The 19253-nt window shown below is 31.9% G+C and overlaps 2 protein-coding genes across 3 annotated transcripts; both read left to right on the top strand.

Annotated features, from left to right (window-relative positions):
- The first annotated feature begins 10916 nt into the window (after window positions 1-10916).
- LOC7478337 (protein FAR1-RELATED SEQUENCE 4) lies at window positions 10917-13626 on the top strand. Of its 2 annotated transcripts, none has more exons than XM_024597849.2 (3): window positions 10917-12959; window positions 13051-13104; window positions 13319-13626. In XM_024597849.2, exons 1-3 carry the CDS (start codon window positions 10917-10919, stop codon window positions 13466-13468), a joined length of 2247 nt encoding a protein of 748 aa, XP_024453617.2. In that variant the 3' UTR covers window positions 13469-13626. The 2 variants fall into 2 exon arrangements, with proteins under 2 accessions (XP_024453617.2, XP_024453616.2); XM_024597848.2 differs by having other exon boundaries at window positions 13048-13104.
- Window positions 13627-17367: 3741 nt separating this feature from the next.
- Window positions 17368-18821, top strand: LOC7493257 (DNA damage-repair/toleration protein DRT100). The gene has a single exon (XM_002303843.4). The coding sequence runs from the start codon at window positions 17452-17454 to the stop codon at window positions 18556-18558; it is 1107 nt and encodes a 368-aa protein (XP_002303879.1). The 5' UTR covers window positions 17368-17451; the 3' UTR covers window positions 18559-18821.
- The last annotated feature ends 432 nt before the right edge of the window (window positions 18822-19253 follow it).

Raw genomic sequence — 19253 nt, 5'->3', positions numbered from 1 at the left:
TATCTTAAAAACAAATTTTATTTTATTTTTGTCTTTCAATCTAAACATGTTTCTATCATTTCTGTATTTGCCTCTTCTTTTCTAAAACATTAATAAAATATAATCTTAAATATCTTATAGCATCAGTTAAAAAAAACAAAAAAATATCTAACAATATTATAAATATTTACGAGGCTTGAACTGGAATTCAATTCCCTAATTTGAGGAGAATAGATAGGTCCATTGTTTTGAAGAAAAAGAAAAGGGGAAGAACGTTTGGCACTTGGTGACAACTAATTTTGTTGAAAAAACTGAAGAACTCTGCAAAGAATTAATTTGAAAGAGATCCTTTCTAAGAGTATTTAATGTCAAAGAAAAAACAAAAATATTTAACACAAGTTGGGGAGGTAATAATGGTAGAACTCAAAATCAATAAATATAATCAATTAATTAAGGACGAGGTATCTGAATTTTGCTATAATCCCCCACCATGTATAGAAACTCTGTCTCTCTTCAATTTTTTTACTATAATATGAAAAATATCTTGCAAGTCAGAAAGAACCATCACTAGGAAACCTTAACTTTATTTGTTCAACTAGCTAGCAAGAAAAGGAAAGGATATATCTCAAGCTAGATTGTTTTTGCTAGAGGGAAAAGAGGCCAAAGTAATAAGTAATAAATGAAGTTTAATAAACACACACAAGCTAATTAAATACACTTTGTTATTTTAAAGCATAGTTATAAGATTTGATATATAGCTTGGGTTACGTGTTGAATAGATCAACTTATAGATGGAGGAATCAATCAAATTTTATTTTTAATTAAAGTTACAATATTGTTTTGTTTTTTCTAAGAATAACCAAAAGACATTGTTTCACTTAAAAAAATAAAAAATAAAAATAATATTGTTTTAGTTAAAAAAAACTGAAATAACATCATATTAATAAAAAAATTAATTGAATATGAAAATTTGTTTAAATTAGATTTTAAGTTAACAAGTTATTAAATTAACCAGTGAGCTGAGCTATATTTTATAACGTACTATGTCTGCAGGTGCGTGGGGACAATCCATTGCAGAGATTATAGAATGTCGAACAGGTCAAATTTGAAGAAAAATAAATCATTTCCACATAAATAAATAAAAACAATGATAGCAAATATATATATATATATAAAGCAATAACAATAACATAACATAGGGAAAAAAATATCCAAGAGTAAAAAGAGAAGTCATTTATCTTATTGTGTTTAATGAATTTATTTATTAAAATTAATTTGTAATAGAAATTGACATATTAAAAGAAGAGGTATTAATTAAAAAAAAATATAATATTAACTCCCCTCATCATATAGAACCATTTGACATAAAAATTAACTTTTTTAGTAGCCAAAATCATCTCTAATAGAAACTTTCTCTCTTTAAATCGAAATCCAGTAACCCCCCTCTTCTCTGTAAAAAGAAAAGACCTTTAAAAAGAGGAAAATAAGGTTTGGTACTAAAATTGATTTTTTAAAAATTATAGGGTCCGATTAATCTCATAGCTAAAAAATATGGGGAACTAAAATGAACTTTTTAAATGAATTTTAAAACCACCATCTATTTATATCCTTATTTTTCACCATAGTTCTCTGTTTTCAATTCAACCCTCCATAAAAATATTGAATTGGATTCTAATATGAGCTCAAAAAAGCTTAATTATACAAAATTAAAGTTCGAGAATTAAATTGAATTTTTTAAAAAATTACTATTATAATCAATGATAATACGTGAGACGATGAACAATAATAAATAAATAAACAGTAAAGTCATTATAGTAAAAATTTTACCTCTTCTAGTTTATCCTATAATATAATAATTATTCCTACTAGATTGTATATTCATCCATGCAACTCAACTAAAGCGAGCATCTATTTATTTTTCCATATTTTTCACCTTATCAAACATAATTGTAAGAATAATGTTAGTGGATGGTGCGGTGTTCTCTTCTTAATATATATATCCATTACCTAGTTCCCCACTTTATGATTTCCAAGAACAAGATAGTAACCTAATTGGATGAAAACGTCAGGTTTCACTACTGGGTTCAATAATCAATATACAAGATAGCAATATACATTGTGTATAGAAATTAGAGTTATCAAATCCTAAAATTACTATTTTAAACTATAAAAAAATAGACAAAAAACTCTGGTATTTTTTGAAAAGTCTAAAATTCAATAATACAATGAAAAAAAATAACAGATCAACTATTTATATAGAAATCAAAACTAACCTAATCAAAAGAATCCAAAACTAAATATGAAAAATAATTAAAATTTAAAATTAATTAAAAAAATAATTAAAACAATACAAGTATCATCTTCTAGACCTAATTTGAGGACCTTCCAGATCTAACCTAGTTATAGTTAGTCAATTTTGTTATAAAACTAGATCCGTAAAACTTTCTAAGAAAATTTAATAGTTTGAAATTGTTTTTTTAGACAATATATTTGAAGGATCTGAACTTTTTGGCAGAATTTATTTTATCTACATAGTACATAAACACATCATAAACACTTTACACTTTATAATATGGAAAGAAATGATGGCCTGTACCAAGAATAGCACGGAGGAATCGAATAGGGCAGAGGAATTTAGGGCAAAGATTCCCACAAATGCTTGGTGGGTGTCTGGCTGATGTGGAAGGCAAAATATGCATAACCAGAGCACATGTGGGTAATTGCTTAATTTCTCATAGTAATCAAGGGGCCAAAGACAATAGAGGTTAGATTCTCTCCTAAGTTGTAAGAGCCAACAAACAGCACTGAATATCTTCATCTTTTTTATAAAATCTCCATTTTGACATTCCTGTGGGAAGTGCTTTTCTACCTCCCACATCTTGCTGCTTGAATGCCAACTTGGGAAGCTTGGGGTTGCTTTTTTCATCATTATGCTTCTACTTTCTCTACCAGGTTAATTTGCACAAAGACAATTTTCGTGTCCTTGACACCTTTTCATTTTATTTGTTTTGTTCGACAGGAAATTCCAAATCACTCATCATCAAACAAAAATACCACACTTATATACATCATATATATATAAGGAGTTTTTATTTTATTTCATTCCTTTTATTTTAGCACAATTAAAAAAATTAGAGAAAAACACTTTGCAAAAAAATATTTTAAAAAAATAACAAAGTTAAGAGAGTCGGAGATGATATCTACGACTCGCGAGTCACAAATGTCATATGTGACTCTTTCTAAATTACAAAATGGTAAGTGAAAAAATTAATTTGAGGAGAGAGAAAAGAGAAAAAAAAAGATTTTGGAGGCATACCAAAACTTTAATAATAACACCACTAGTACCATAAAAAAATATTTCAACAAGAAAAATCTAGTGATACCAGGAAAGCTTGCTAACAGAGATTAGAGTGGGTTGCATGAGTTACTCAAAAATAGTAGGGTTTGCTTGACCTTTTCTAGTGTTGTTAGATTTGTCTCAACGAGATTTTTTTGATAATACTGGTGATGTCATTTTCGAAGTTTTGGTATGTCTCTAATATTTTTTTTTCTTTCATCCCTCTTCTCTCGTCTTAGTTTAGTTTTTTGTAAATCATTTTATAATTTAGAGAGAATCGCATATAATACTTATGATTTTTGAGTCAAGGATGTTATCTATAACTCTCTTAATCATATTGTTTTTCTAAATAATTTCTACATGATATATTGTTTTGCACGAAAACTCTATAACAAGATACTTGGTGCAACAATCTTTGGGAATATTCATATTTTGTCACTTGTGAATAATTGTGATATATTTTTTTTCTCATATTAATATTATTGTAAATGTTGATTACATTCAAATGAAATTAGAAATTTAAAAGTAGAAAACATAATTCTTCATAATTATATCTATTTTTAAATAAAAAGTTTAATGATGCTGTTAGCGTGACAAGGTGCTCTAATATGTTTTTTTTAAAAAGGATTGTGACAATTAACAAGAATAAAATTACATGATAATAAATCTTTAATTTTTAAAAATGTAAAAAGAAGTAGGAAAAACATAACACACACACACACACACGAATACAAGCTATATATATAATAAAACTTATTGTAAGGTTTTTATACAAAAATGTAATAATAAATAACCACCATTTGCATATATATATATATATATATATATATATATATATATATATATATATATGATTAGAGGCACCCTTCTGCAGCTAATCCTTTAAACCTCATCTCTCATCTAAGAGTTTGGATAAGGGACCGTTAAATGGTAATTTTATTTCTTAACTACTTTTCAAATGTTCACTTGAAGACAACTCTTGCTTGGTTTAGCTAACTAGTCACTACAACCAATGACATCTCGATAAACATGACGAACTTGGACCACCTCCTTCTACTCTTCAATGCTAATTTAATGCCGACAACAAGTCTTATAAATATTCACGGTCGATATTTATTCATCTTCTGCCATGGCTTTCTCGTCTTCTAGGAGCATCGTCATTTATTCATAAAAAAATATGAATTATTAGGTTGTGGAATTAATTTGCAAATCACTAAATTAATTTTTTTATTAAAATAAAATCATTGTATTATTTTCTTTTAAAAATATTATTGACGCTACGTACGTACCATGTTTGTATTTATATTAGGTTTGAATGTCTCAATTGAATTACTAAAAAATAAGATAAATTAATCAGGTTTGATCGGATGATTAATTTATTTGATTTAAGGTTTTAAACTCTAAATTATCTGATCAATCTATTTAGATTAGGATTGAATTTAACAACTATATGATAATCTTAGCTTTGTATTTCAATACGACTTCCAAGGATGATAAATGTTGATGACTACGTGACAGGGAAAAACATGATGGAGAAATACAAACATTTTTTTTTTGTATCCATTGATGTATTCCATGCTCTTGAAGCTGTACCGCACAATGATTGCACTACAAGACAACTCGATCCATAAATAGTTGATGCGACTATTGCTTCTTTTTTTTTTTGCCAAGGATAAATTACAAGATATTGGTCGCATCATGCCCATTTTCCTCGAATTAAAGAATGGAAAATAAGGAATCAAAGTCTTTTTGCTATGTATATAAATTAATATATAGGACAACTGGTACTTGTGGATGATCACTTTGTTAGATTAAGATGGGTGTGAGTGTTAAAAGCCAGATTGTTGAAAAGAAAGATAATCAATCTAGTACCATAATTCCTGATATTTTGATCATTAATTAAATTGAAATGGGTGAAGAGGAAATAAAAAAAAAAATAGAAGTGCAAGAAATTATTTATTTTTTCTTCTCATAGAATATCTTACTATTATAAATTATGGGGATGCTCCTTCTTTTTTTCCTCTCTTGATTATAGGTTTTAGCTGCCATTCCAACTCTATTAAAAAAGAATAAGAAAAACCCTACTTGGGCTAAAAGTCACTATCATTTTAAGGGTACGTTCATGTAGAAATCCTAGTACTTAAACTCGAGAGAAGATCCAATCGTTTAATTCAATTCGAGAGGATCACGACGCAATGCTATGATGCAAGTAATTTTTTTTTTTATATAGTTTTTTAGGTAAAGATTGCATGTTCTTAATTTATTCTTTGAACTAGGTTGCTTCTTCTTCAATCTGTTTTTTTTTCTCCTTTTTCTCCTACCATGCCCTGGAAATATCGACCGAGATTTGCCCTTCGTTAATATATTTCTCAAACAACAGCATTTAAAACATGAAAAAAATTAGCATGCAACCAATGGATAAGATGCTTGTACTGTTCTGTTTTTCTCAGGAAAAAATCTGCACCAGGAAAAAAACTGGTGGTCAAGGAAGATTGTTCCTCAATAATGTGTGGCCACTTTTTTGTGCTGTCGGTATAAATGAAATTGAAAAACTCATAATTTAAAACAGACAGGACATAAATTAAATTTTAAATTAATATAAAAAAAGATATTAACTCCAATAAACTTGATAAATTTGATAAGTTAACCCGTGATTTAATCAAACTACTTCAAATCAATCGAGTTAATATCAAAGATTTTTTTAAAAAAAATATTTTAATAAAAATAATTAACAAGTGGTAAACCAGCTCTTTTCTTTATAGGATCCAGAACAGGTCCTAACAACTATGACATAGACCAATAAAAGAGTATACCTATTGGTCCAGAAGATCTGAAGAGATGAACCCTTTCCTTCCCCAAGACTTTGGACATGAAACCAGCATCTTTCCATTTATAAGGAAAAAGTAGTGCAAGCTTTAATTTAATGCCGACAATGAGTCTTGCAGATATTCACGGTCCATATTTATTCATCTTCCACGGCTTTCTCGTCTTTTAAGAGCATAGTTCTTAGATCCAATTCCCAAGGTTTTGTATTGAATTATTCAGTTTTTAAATTAACTTGCAAGTAATTAGATTAATGTTTTTTTTTATTAAAATAACATTGTTTTATTATTTTTTTAAAAAAATATTAATATAATCTGGCTAGGTGTAAATTGAATTTAATTAAATCAACTAAATTAAATTAACAAAGTTTAACGCGATCAATATTTTATTTATAATCTTAGCTTTGTATTTCAATACCGAAACCAAAAGATAGTCAATGTTGATCATTCGGTGACAGAGAAAGACATGAAGGAGAAATAGAAACATCTTTGTCTTGTATCCAATGATGTCTTTTCATGCTCATGAAGCTGTACCGCACAATGATTGCACTACAAAACAACCACATACTTGATGGTACTATTGCTTCTTCTTCTTCTTCTTCTGCCATGGATATAAGATAAAAAACATAATTTTCTCATATTTTTAGGTTTTTTAGGCTGGTACACATTATTATCAAACACATTATTATCAAACACATCTCCATGAAAATGTGTTTGATAATATAAGATTTTTAGGTTTTTTTTTGAGAAATTATTTATTAACAGATATATTTAATTAAACATATCTATACTTTACCAACAACATTAGGTGTATTAAAATCTTGCATGATTTACCATGTTTCCATCCTTCTACAAGAATTTAATGTATGTGGAAGCTAAAACAATAACAATAACATAGAAAATGCAGAAATTTTAATGAAGAAAAAGGATTGTAGATTTGAATATTAAATTCACAATTTTATTCTCTAAAAACCAAGTATATGGTGGCTGCATCCTTAAGAGATGTATAAGACCTTTAAATAGGCTAGGAAAAACTACATCTACTAGGAAACAACCTAAAGTCTAAAAATATTCAGGAAATTAAAATAGAATCCTAAATAAAAATAATAAATTCAAAAAATCCCAAGAAAATAAAAAAAAATGGCCCGAACAACAACTTTTGGGCTTAATTTTAGAAGATCCAAAGATAAAAAAGCGACATGTAATGTTGTTGTTCCTTAGAAAACTACATGTAGAATTACCTGAAAAAACTTAAACTCAATCCAACAATCGGATCTCTTGTTATCTTAATTTTAAGGTGTTAACTTAGTCTGGCGCGACCAAGCTTCTTCTTCAGCCTAGACTTGTTCTATTAGTTTATAAAAGCATATACTAGGCCATGAACATAATATATTTGGATCAAATCCTCATTAAGTAGTATCAAATCTTCAGCCGGATGCTTAAAACTTCAATTTTTATAAATTTGGTTGCATTAAAATTCTATTACTTAAACTCAAGAAGATCCCATTATTTTGTCATCTAATTCAATTTGAGAATCAATTTTTTTTATAGTGATGAAATTAGAGGATCAGGATGTAATGATTGTCAAAGAACCATTTCAACCTAAAAACTTAATTTATTAAGTGAGGTCCCAATATATATTATCTCAACCTAAAAGTTTAAGCTATTAGGTGAGGTCCCAATATATAATTTATATTATTCTCTAACACTTGAAACTTGCACATGCCCACACTACCTTATGCTTAATTTTTATCAAATAAATAGGGATGATGCGATTTAAACTCGTGACTACTTGGTCTTCAAGGCTCTGATAGCATGTCAAAGAACCTTTTTAACCTAAAATCTTAAACTATTAGGTGAGAGATCCCAAGATATAATTTATGTTTTTTTCTAATAATGATACGATGCAAGGAAACATTTTCTTGTTTTTTTAGGTAAAGATTTCATGTACTTAATTTCTTATTTGAACTAGTTTGCTTCTTCTTCAATCTGTTTCCCCCCTTTTTTATCCCTACAACACAATGGAAATATTGACCATGATATGCCCTTCGTTAATATATTCCTGAAACAACAACATTTAAAGCATGAAAAAATTGGCATGGAACCAAATTTTGAATGGATAAGATGCCTGTGTTTTGTTTTTTCTCAGGAGAAAATCTCCACCAGGAAAAAAAATTGGTGGTCAAGGAAGACTGTTCCTCAACAACGTGTGGCCACTTTTTTGTGCTGTCGCCTGGCGGTGTATCCTTCACTGCTTACAAAATTCTTAAAAGAAAACAAATAAAGCAAAAGAATACGTCTCGTACGTAGTTAATTAATTAAGGCTCGGTTTTAATCTTAGCTATAAAAGATATTAACCCAACAAATTTGATAGATTTGCTGGATTAACCCATTACTTAGTCAAATCAATCCAATTCTACTGAAACAACATCAATGATTTCTTTAATGAAATAGTTTTATTTTAATAAAAACAATTTACTTGATAATCCAATAACCCTAATTTTTTCTTGGATAAGATCTCAGGCCAATTCTGACGATGATATATACCTATCTGTCCATAAGCCCATAGGAGATGAACAAGCCTTGAGTTTGGACGAGGCTTTTCATTTTTTTTCATCCACTCCCAAGAGAAATGGTGAAGGCCCAATACGAAATTTGGATAATTGGCTAAAAACTTTAATATTCGAATGCATTTTTCAAAGGAGAAGAAAAGGAAGACAAAGGAAAAAAAAAGGTGGAGAATAATTGTTGAACATAATAAATATTAAATAGTTCCACTTTTGAGTCATTTTCTTTTATATAACTTTTGAGTGCTTCTTGTCAGCCTGATAATTCCAGAGACAATCATTTTCTTCCATTATTCCTTATCAAACTATTAAGTTCTAGAACAAAACCCCAAACACCCCCCCCCCCCCCCCCAAAAAAAAAGAAAATAAAAAAAAACTCAATTGAATTTTAAATTTTTTTATAAAAAACAAGTATTTTCAACAAAAAAAAAAAACTTATAAAAAAAATAATTGAATATTTGCCCTTTCACTCATCAAATTAAATATTTTTTTTATTATATTTTATTATATTTTTATTGAAAAATCTGTATAGACCTGAGTCTTAACTCAAGTTATATTTATTAAAAGTGATTTGTTTTTGGGTTTTAAAAATATTTTTTTAAAAGATAATTTTTTATTTTTTATTTTATTTTAAATTAATATTTTTATTGGTATTTTCAGATGATTTTGATATATAATATTAAAAATAAAAATTATTATTTTAATATATCTTTGAATAAAAAATATTTTTACACCGAAAATCTCAAAATACGTTAATGAGCCACCTCATGAAAGTTGTCTTCAGGGACCGAACTGATTATATGTTTTAATTTGGTGACTAACTTGATGGTTGCCCAGAAAAGAAAACCCACTTGCAATGCCACTCGCACTGTACTACCAAAAACCCCCTTGACTTCCTCATAGAGAATATGCAAAACACCCCTTAACCTCCACGCGTCACCACCACAAAACGCTTGGTATATCACTCGAAGCACAAAGCGTCGGAAAAATCCGAGATCATCCTCGCTCGCTTCTCCTCCATCACAGACCCGAAAACCCTAACCCGACAACGAAATCTTCATGTCTCTCCAAAAATCGGATCTTTTTCAACCTCCAAGACTCAATCTTTAGCTATTGTATTTGTGGGGACTCAACACTTTAGCAATTTTCAGGTACCTAATGATTTTTTTTCCAGCTCAAGCTCTGTTATTAAGTCTTCTTTTGAAAGTTTTTGAGATGTTTAGTTTCGTTTTTGTTGGAATTTATGGAAAGAAGAGATGGGTTTGTTTTTAAATTTGTGTAAAAAATAATGGGTTGGTGAGTTTTTATTGGAAAGCTTTGTTCTTTATGTGTTTTGAGCTAAAAGGGTTAGTGTATTTTTGGCTTTAGAAGAAGAATGATGGAGAGTTGTGGAATGTTTTGCATTTTAGATGATAAAAAATGGCCAAAAATTCGGTGCTTGTGTTGAAGGTGAGAAGGAATACATGTTAATATAGAAATTAGAAATATTAAGTTGAATTTGTATCGAATGGTTTTGTCGAGATTATATGATATTTTATGAATTTAGTTAGATAAATCGGAATGGTTGGAATGAAGAACAGGAGTGGCATGAATGCCGTGAGATGCGAAGCTTCTGTTCTGTGTGTTAAATGGTTATGAGCATTGTGTGTTGTGTATGGAAGTGGAATGCAATGGAAGGAGAAGGGATAGGAAAAATATTTGGAAATGAACCATATATGTTAGATGGATGAATTGAGCACAACGGGTGGATGATCTCATTATATTGGTGTGAGATTTGTTGTGTTTTACTTTTTGTTTTCGTGTTGGGAGTTATGGTCTCCATGTGATTATTTTTTGCTAAAAAAAGATGTGCTTGAGGCATTGTTAGGTTGCAATTAGGTGATCTGTGTGAACAAATGGTATTGAATTGGTTGCTGGGTGCTAAATTCATTTGGACTTTTTTGATGCATTGTGTGTTTAGTTTGAGATCGAGGCTTTGCACGGTTTGGAATGGATATTGCTTTGTTAACTTTATTTCTTGCTGATATGGTTTGTCCAATCATATTCTTTTGTTTTAGGTACCATGGCTATGAAATCATAAGTAAAAAATTTATGCTACCTCCATCTGAGGAGATTTTGAACAACATGTATTGTATACTTTATGGAGGACTGCAGATTTTGATGTGAGCAGATTGGGGATACAAAGCGGATCTGAATCTTCTCACTACAATAATGGATTCCAGTGTGATCACAGGCAGTGCAATTCCAGAACCTCGTGATGGTATTGAATTTGAATCACATGAAGCTGCATATTCATTTTACAAAGATTATGCCAAGTCTGTAGGCTTTGGTACTGCTAAGTTGAGTAGCAGGCGATCTAGGTCATCAAAAGAATTCATTGATGCAAAATTCTCATGCATAAGGTATGGGAATAAGCAGCAGTCTGATGATGCCATTAATCCACGACCCTCCCCAAAAATTGGCTGTAAAGCTAGCATGCATGTGAAGAGAAGACAGAATGGAAAATGGTACATATACAGTTTTGTAAAAGAACACAATCATGAGCTTTTACCAGCCCAGGTGCACTTCTTTCGAAGCCATAGAAATGATGATCCTCTTAAGAATGACATCCGGATACGACGACGAAAGAATCTGTCTTCAGTTTCCAAACTTTTTGGTGCATATCAAAATGTGGATTGTTTAGAGGGTTACATGAGAAATCAGCATGATAAGGGGCGGAGTTTGGTCTTAGAATCAGGAGATGCTCAGGTATTACTAGACCTTTTTATGCATATGCAGGAAGAGAACCCTAAGTTCTTCTATGCTGTTGATTTGAATGAAGAGCATCGGTTGAGAAACTTGTTTTGGGTTGATACAAAAGGAATGGAAGACTACAGCAACTTTGATGATGTAGTTTGTTTTGACACTACATATTTCACAAACAAGTATAAAATACCATTAGTTTTCTTTATTGGGGTGAATCATCATATTCAACCCACATTGCTTGGTTGTGCATTGATAGCAGATGAGACAGTTTATACTTTTGATTGGTTAATGCAAACATGGTTCATGGCAATGGGGGAACGTGCTCCACAATTAATGCTCACTGATCAAAACAACGCCTTAAAAGCAGCTATTGGAGCAGTCTTTCCACAAACATGTCATTGTTTTTGTCTTTGGCATATATTGGAGAAGATCCCTAGGCAGCTTGAATATTTGAGTCTTTGGCATGATAATTTTATGGTAAAATTTAATAAATGTATTTTTAAATCATGGACCGAGGAACAATTTGAAAAGAGATGGTCGAAGTTGCTTGACAAATTTAATCTTCGAGAGGTTGAATGGGTTCGATCGTTATATGAAGATCGCAAATATTGGGTGCCTGCCTTCATGAGAGATGTATCATTTGCTGGTTTGTCTACAATGTCGCGCTCTGAAAGCTTGACCTCTTCATATGAGAAATATGTGCATGCAGAAACATCAATGAGAGAGTTTATAGAACAATACAAAACGATTCTTGAAGATAGGTATGAAGAGGAAGCCAAGGCAGATTTTGATGCATGGCATGAAACGGCTGAGTTAAAATCCCCATCACCTTTCGAGAAGCAAATGTCACTGGTGTACACACATGAAATTTTCAGGAAATTCCAAGTTGAGGTTCTGGGAGCAGCTGCTTGTCATCTTAAGAAAGAAAGTCAGGATGAGACAACCACAATGTATACTGTGAAGGACTTTGAAGACGGTCAGAATTACGTGGTGGAATGGAATGAAACAAAATCAGATATTTATTGTTCATGTCGTTCTTTTGAATACAAAGGTTATCTCTGTAGACATGCTATTGTTGTTCTTCAAATGTCAGGCGTGTTCAGCATTCCACCTAAATATGTATTGCAACGTTGGACAAATGCTGCTTTGAGCAGGCATCCCATCAGTGAAAGATTGGATGAGGTGCAAACTAAGGTCCGTCGCTATAATGACTTGTGTCGACGAGCCATAATACTAGGTGAAGAGGGGTCTCTTTCACAGGAGAGTTACAACATCGCACTTTGTGCTATAAGAGAAGCTTTGAAACAATGTGCGAGTTTAAATAACTCTGCTGAAACCAGTGCTTGTCCTAACACCTCAGGGAGCATTGAGGAAGAGAATCAGTACAGGAATACTTCTAAAGAGAGGGCACCAGATCTTCAGGTTACTGGTGCAGACAAGGCTACTAGAAGAGCTGGAGCAGCAAACACAAAGGAAAGTAACCACAGTGGTGCGGTTAAAAAGGGAAAGGTCTGCTGATTGCTGATATTCTTTGCCTATGTTGCTATTTTTTTTTATCAATAATCGGTGTTCATTAGAACTTGTGTCATGTATGCAGCAGGTAACTCGGTCAGGAGATGTGAACGTTGGGGGACAGGAAGGCTTCCATTTAATGGTTTGTGATACTGCCATCTTGTTTATTTTCTTGCCTAATTCTTTTGCAGCCTAATACTCTTTAGCTCTCTCTGTGTGTATTTCCTGATAAGAAATCAACTTTATGATGACAACCATTTATCTCCACTTCTTTCTGGGATACTTTAGTGGAGCCATCATCAATGATCTGCACTCTGAGTTCTTATTAATTTAACATCCTATTATACTAATCGCAGGGCATATCTGACCTGGGGCCAACACAATCACATAATATGATGCCAGCACAGTTGCAAAATGCTGTACCTACAGTATTTCATAATATCATGCCGACTCAGTTCCAAAACATAGCTTCAACACATTTGCACGATACGAGACTCCCTCGTTAGTATGATTTTGCATTTGCTTGTAAAAAATTGTATTTATTGATTACTGTAACACTGGTCCCAAGAATGCAGGATGTGTTGTGCAGTTGTTAATCTCTGCTTGTATGTAAAAGCTTCAACTAATTAGTTATAAGTGATCTTCTTGGCTCTTCCATTACTCACTTAGACCTTACTCTTCTGCTCTTGCCCGATTTATAATACAATTAACCTTGAGCAAGAAAGCAACCAAATATATAAAACTGATCATTGCATGGCTATTTGTTGGTTGTTCCATAAGTTTTTGTTTGGTTAGTGTTCTAGAGACAAATACACAAGGGTTAGGACAAAAACAGACATATTTGAGACAATTTTGAAATAAATTTTTATACTTAATATTACCTAACATGTAAAATATAATTTATATTATTTTATAATATTGATTTTTCCTAACAAATTTGGATGATTGGATTCATAAAATTTCAAATGATTATAACATTGATGTTGCCTAACAAACATGTTTGAATGATTGGATTCATAAAATTTCAAATGATTATAACTATGATATTGCCTAATTAACAATTTGGATGTTGGATTCATAAAATTTCAAATGATTCTTCCCATCTATTTTAGGTGGATTTCTAGGGATTCGAAGGGTTATTGTGTTTGATCATATTATTTTTTTTATAAGAAGAGAGAGGAAGTGCATGAGAAAGCAATGTACTTGTGAATTTCATATCATATCTTCCATATTTAGCATTGCGATCGGATCATAATTTTATAATTTTTAAATTATTTTGATATATTGATATTAAAAAATTTTAAAAAATAAAAAATATTATTTAATATATTTTTAAGTAAAATTTATTTTAAAAAATAATATCCACCGCTATCCTAAACACCCTCTCTTTTATACTTATTTAAAAGATCAAATAGCTCAAATCTTGATCTTCTTATGAGAGCCTAAAATAGCTAAATAATAAAAAGTGTGAAAACTTTTCTTTGCTGGACCCTCTTGCACGTGCACCACATGGCTAGTGCCTAATCATATGATTATAAAAATGGTATGATGAAAGTGTAATTTAACATAATCATTTGATTTCTCATTGAATGCAGATATGCAACACCAACTTTTGATTTTCGAAACACATATTTTTATTCACCATTTTAATTATTTAATTATCTCACCACTGATGATTTTTTTTAAAAGCAATATTTTGTTAGTGGCTGGGAAATTGAAATATATACTCGTACTTTTTTAGTTTTGGATAGTAATATGGTATTTTTACATCAAATAGTTTGATTCTAAATTCATTTAATCACGTTAATTTGATTAAAATATTCATCTTGGAATTGAAAAACTCATGAAAATTATATTATTTACTTTGAAACTAAAGAAAAAAAATGTTAAAAATATATGGTGGGTTTCTGTGTGACCAAAATTGAATTGAAGGGCAAATATGATCAATTATAAAACATTGAGGGACCATGAATGTGTTTTACCCATTCAATAATAATCACTTGTGAAAAGTTATATCACGTCCCATCTCTCTAATTTACAATATTGTCCTTTTCATCTGTTCATACACAGTTAAATGTCAGTGTTGGCTGATCACTTGTCTTCAAGATATGCTTGAAATTCGAGAGATTACAGGTTGGTTTGAAATCTTCACGACATGGGAAAATGATGGCCTGTCCTCTCTTGATTTACGTACAAAATTTTATGTCCCACACACCCGATCTTCTCCTGGTGGATCGATTTTAAACAGTGTAAAGATAGGGCATGTGGATGAGCCAGATTTCTAAGGGGCAAGGAGTTTTTTTCCTTTAATGGAGGATCACAACTGTGACTCCAATCTGGGAGACAAAGATTCAGTCTAGGGTCAATTAATCAGCAAGTAGAGTCCCATTTTATTGTCCCAAAGTTTTGATAGAACTTTGTTCTGAATTGATTAAATTTAAAGAGGACATTCATGAAAAATGGTTCCACTCTATGGAAGTAAACACTTCAGAAACATTAATTTACTCCAAAAAACCAAGCATACCATACAAAACTTCAAGTTTTAACGAAGCCAGAGTGTCTGCATCTTCAACAGTAGAAAGAGATCCTGAGACCAGGCATGGTTAAGATCTCACATCTCCTGTATACTACTTACTTCATAGAGTCGCTTTCCCTCACCTTCCAATGGCTAATAATTTCTCTTCCTGGCAATGCATTATCCTAAGCAAGGAAGGCTTTTGCTTCATAGAAGAATTAATTTATTTCACAGATTTATTGTGGTCACCACAACATTCTGATCCTCTCCAATCATGGACCTCGAAGTGCCACGATGTATACAGCACCACATGCCCCCAACTCTCTCCCTCACCCTCCCCAGCTAACTTCTCAGCCGAGCTTATCCCCATATATCTCCATGTTGATATGCTCTTCCTCAATTATTAGGTTCAGCTCCCCCCTCCCTTGATTTCTAACCTCGAATTTGCACCCTGTGTATTTTGTCGAGACATAATGTGAGCTGATAGGCAAGGACATGAGAGACACCGTCGTTTCACTGATCTAGTACTACCTGCATATTAGAGATCACAAGTTCAGGATTTTAGTTTGGTGCATTGTCAATTTAAGAATCAAGGTTAATTGATTCTCTCAAGATCAACCATAGTTAGCAGCAAAACATTTAATATGATCCAACCAACATGCTGCTGCTCATGTCCTTGTACATTAATTTGGAGCGCGTGCCTGATTGATATTGTCAGCATGTATTGAATCCCCACGTATTAATTTTCCCAGAAATTTCTGTAGCAGTATTAACTCTAGCTCGTACGAGTCAGTGATTCTTTTCATGAGAACAGATGACCTTACCTGATAATTAATAACAGCTAATTAATTCATAGATATCAGATTATAATTACTCACGCACGCATCCGAACATTTCCTTTCCTAAAACATCCATATAGATTCTCGATTCTGAGAAGAGACTAGATTCCTTGATTACTTTGAAGGGATATTAATGTTTAGATGACATATTGAATAATATACTGTTAAGGATCCAATAAATAGAAAAGAAATAGTCTTAATTGATATGGGATTAATTAGTTATAATCCTGATCCTACAAGAAATATTTTTTTCTTAGAAAAAACAATCCTAGATCTATAAAAATTTTCATTAATCAATGTGAAGTCTTTAAACAACATACAAATTTTCATTGTTCTTGAAAATGTTTTTTTGGAAAAATTAAAGTTTTAACAAATTATCCATAATAATTGAAATGGCATGTACATGCACTTGGATTTTTATCATCAATTAATGAACTAATTGAGATAGAATCTTTCTATCAAATGATTTTAAAAACACATATTTTTATCAAATTCATATATTTATGATAATAAACTCTCTTAATTATTCAATTTGATACATTCAGAATAATGAATTTTTTAAATTGCTGAGGTTAAAACACAAAAAATTAAAAGAATTATTTTTTAAATTATATTCGGTTAGTGTTTCATGATAGAAAAAATAAATACAAAAGAGATAAAAATGAATTTAATTAAAAAAACAAATATATAAAATAAATCTATCTATTAAATAAATTTAAAATAATTTTTTGTATTTTCATAAAAAAACATACAAAGAAATATATCTATTCTATTCTTACTATATTTTTTCTATGATGAGACAATCATCAAACATCATCTTATTTACGAAATGAGCATCCCTATTGGATATTATCTCTTCTAATAACTCTCACGAATTCGCACAAATTAAAAAAAAAAAAAAACCTCCCATAATTTGAAAAATGAAAAGGAACATGCAAATAGGTCATCACACATCTAGCAAGGCAAGACCTGTAACAATCCACGTTATGGGCAAAATCGTCACTATAATAATCCCACCTAATATATATACACACACAAACAACGACGTTATCCCTCATCTCCATGCCCACACTTCACTCCCCAACGTAAACTCATAAAAAAAAGCATACACTCTACACGCAGAAATCAAGAAACAATGACAATGTTTTCTTACATTACATTACTAGCAACCTTAACAATATTCATCTCTACTTGTACAGTTCGAAGCTGTCCTCCTTCAGACAGGGCAGCTTTGCTAGCTTTCAAAGCAGCTCTCCACGAGCCTTACTTGGGCATCTTCAATTCTTGGGCGGGCACCGATTGTTGCCGTAACTGGTATGGTGTCAGCTGTGACATGGAGACCAAAAGGGTTGCTGACATTAACCTCCGAGGTGAATCTGAAGACCCCATTTTCCAAAAAGCTGGTCGGTCCGGGTACATGACTGGTTCGATCTCTCCTTCTATTTGCAAGCTCAAGAGGCTCTCCAGTCTTACAATTGCTGATTGGAAAGGGATCTCAGGTCCGATTCCAGCCTGCATTACGTCGTTGCCGTTCTTGAGGATTCTTGATTTGATTGGGAATCGGCTTTCAGGCCCGATTCCGGAAGACATCGGACGGTTGCACAGGCTGACCGTTTTGAATATCGCCGACAATCTTGTAACAAGTAGGATCCCGAGATCCTTGACTAATTTGTCGAGTTTGATGCATCTCGATTTGCGTAACAATCGGATTTGGGGTTCTTTGCCTCGAGATTTCGGGCGTCTTCGGATGTTGAGTCGTGCTTTATTGAGCCGAAATTATATTGGCGGGACAATTCCCGATTCAATTTCTAAAATTTATCGTCTCGCCGATTTGGATCTTTCCTTGAACAGATTATCGGGCGAAATACCAGCTTCTTTGGGTAAAATGGCAGTCTTGGCAACACTAAATCTTGATGCCAACAACTTATCAGGAAATATACCTTATAGTTTGTTTAATTCAGCTATTGGTAACTTGAATTTGAGCAAAAACTCATTTCATGGATATCTACCGGATGTTTTCGGTCCGGGATCTTACTTCATGGTTCTTGATCTATCCTACAATAACTTTTGGGGTCTGATACCAAAATCTTTGTCCCAAGCATCATTTATCGGGCACTTGGATTTGAGTCACAACCGCCTATGTGGGAGGATTCCAGCAGGTCCGCCTTTCGACCACCTCGAAGCATCATCGTTTGCTTATAATGCTTGTCTTTGCGGTAAGCCACTCGGAGCTTGCAGGTAGACGTACGAGACTATATGTTTCGGTCAGCCGAGATGGAAGTTAGTTTCATTTTTTCGGGATTGGTTAAATACCACATGTTTGTATGATTATGAAATGTAACAGTAAAGTGTGTTTAATTAGTAACGTCGTTAGGGGAATTAAAAAGGTTAATTTCATGCACGTAATCTTGCACGAAACCAAGCTTTGATGCAATGAGTGTAACTAGAAACATAGATGTAATACCAGATTATGTCAAATCAAATGATAAAAGCAAATTAATGTTATTTTCTTTTCAGATTTCTTTATTAGTACTTCTATGGATGAGCCTATCTAGCGCTAATAAAAAATAAAACCATTCGAGTCAAACCCACTTGACTCATAGTCTAGGTTTTGAGTTGGATTGATTCCCGGATCGGATTTTATACTCTTCACATGACATGAATGTTTTGGGAAATTTCAAAGGCTAAGCCGTGAGGATGCATCAGTTTAAAATAGACTAGTAGTTTATAAGTCCTTTGAAATAGCAGCCTGTCCTGAAGGCCACCTATCTATCATCAAAATCATGACACTCAACCAAGATTTGTAATAGACTACACATGATCATGGACATTGAAGATTTGGATGGGAAGATCTACATCTTTACGTTACGGCTGTGCATATTAATTTAGCAAGAAGTGCTGGCCATACATGTATACACATACATGGCGCGATGAAGT

The sequence above is a fragment of the Populus trichocarpa genome, chromosome 3 (genome assembly GCF_000002775.5).
Source record: "Populus trichocarpa isolate Nisqually-1 chromosome 3, P.trichocarpa_v4.1, whole genome shotgun sequence".
Classification (NCBI taxonomy): Eukaryota; Viridiplantae; Streptophyta; class Magnoliopsida; order Malpighiales; family Salicaceae; genus Populus; species Populus trichocarpa.
Note: the sequence above shows the minus strand (reverse complement) of the source record. Positions and strands in the feature narration are given on the sequence as shown.

What these genes read in the sequence shown, in the direction of transcription:
- LOC7478337 (XM_024597848.2), top strand. Translation starts at nt 10,917, where the DNA reads ATGGATTCCAGTGTGATCACAGGCAGTGCAATTCCAGAACCTCGTGAT. An exon ending in GTGCGGTTAAAAAGGGAAAG is followed by an intron (nt 12,960 to 13,047) that starts GTCTGCTGATTG and finishes TCATGTATGCAG; the next exon opens with CAGGTAACTCGGTCAGGAGA. An exon ending in AGGAAGGCTTCCATTTAATG is followed by an intron (nt 13,105 to 13,318) that starts GTTTGTGATACT and finishes TACTAATCGCAG; the next exon opens with GGCATATCTGACCTGGGGCC.
- LOC7493257 (XM_002303843.4), top strand. Translation starts at nt 17,452, where the DNA reads ATGACAATGTTTTCTTACATTACATTACTAGCAACCTTAACAATATTC.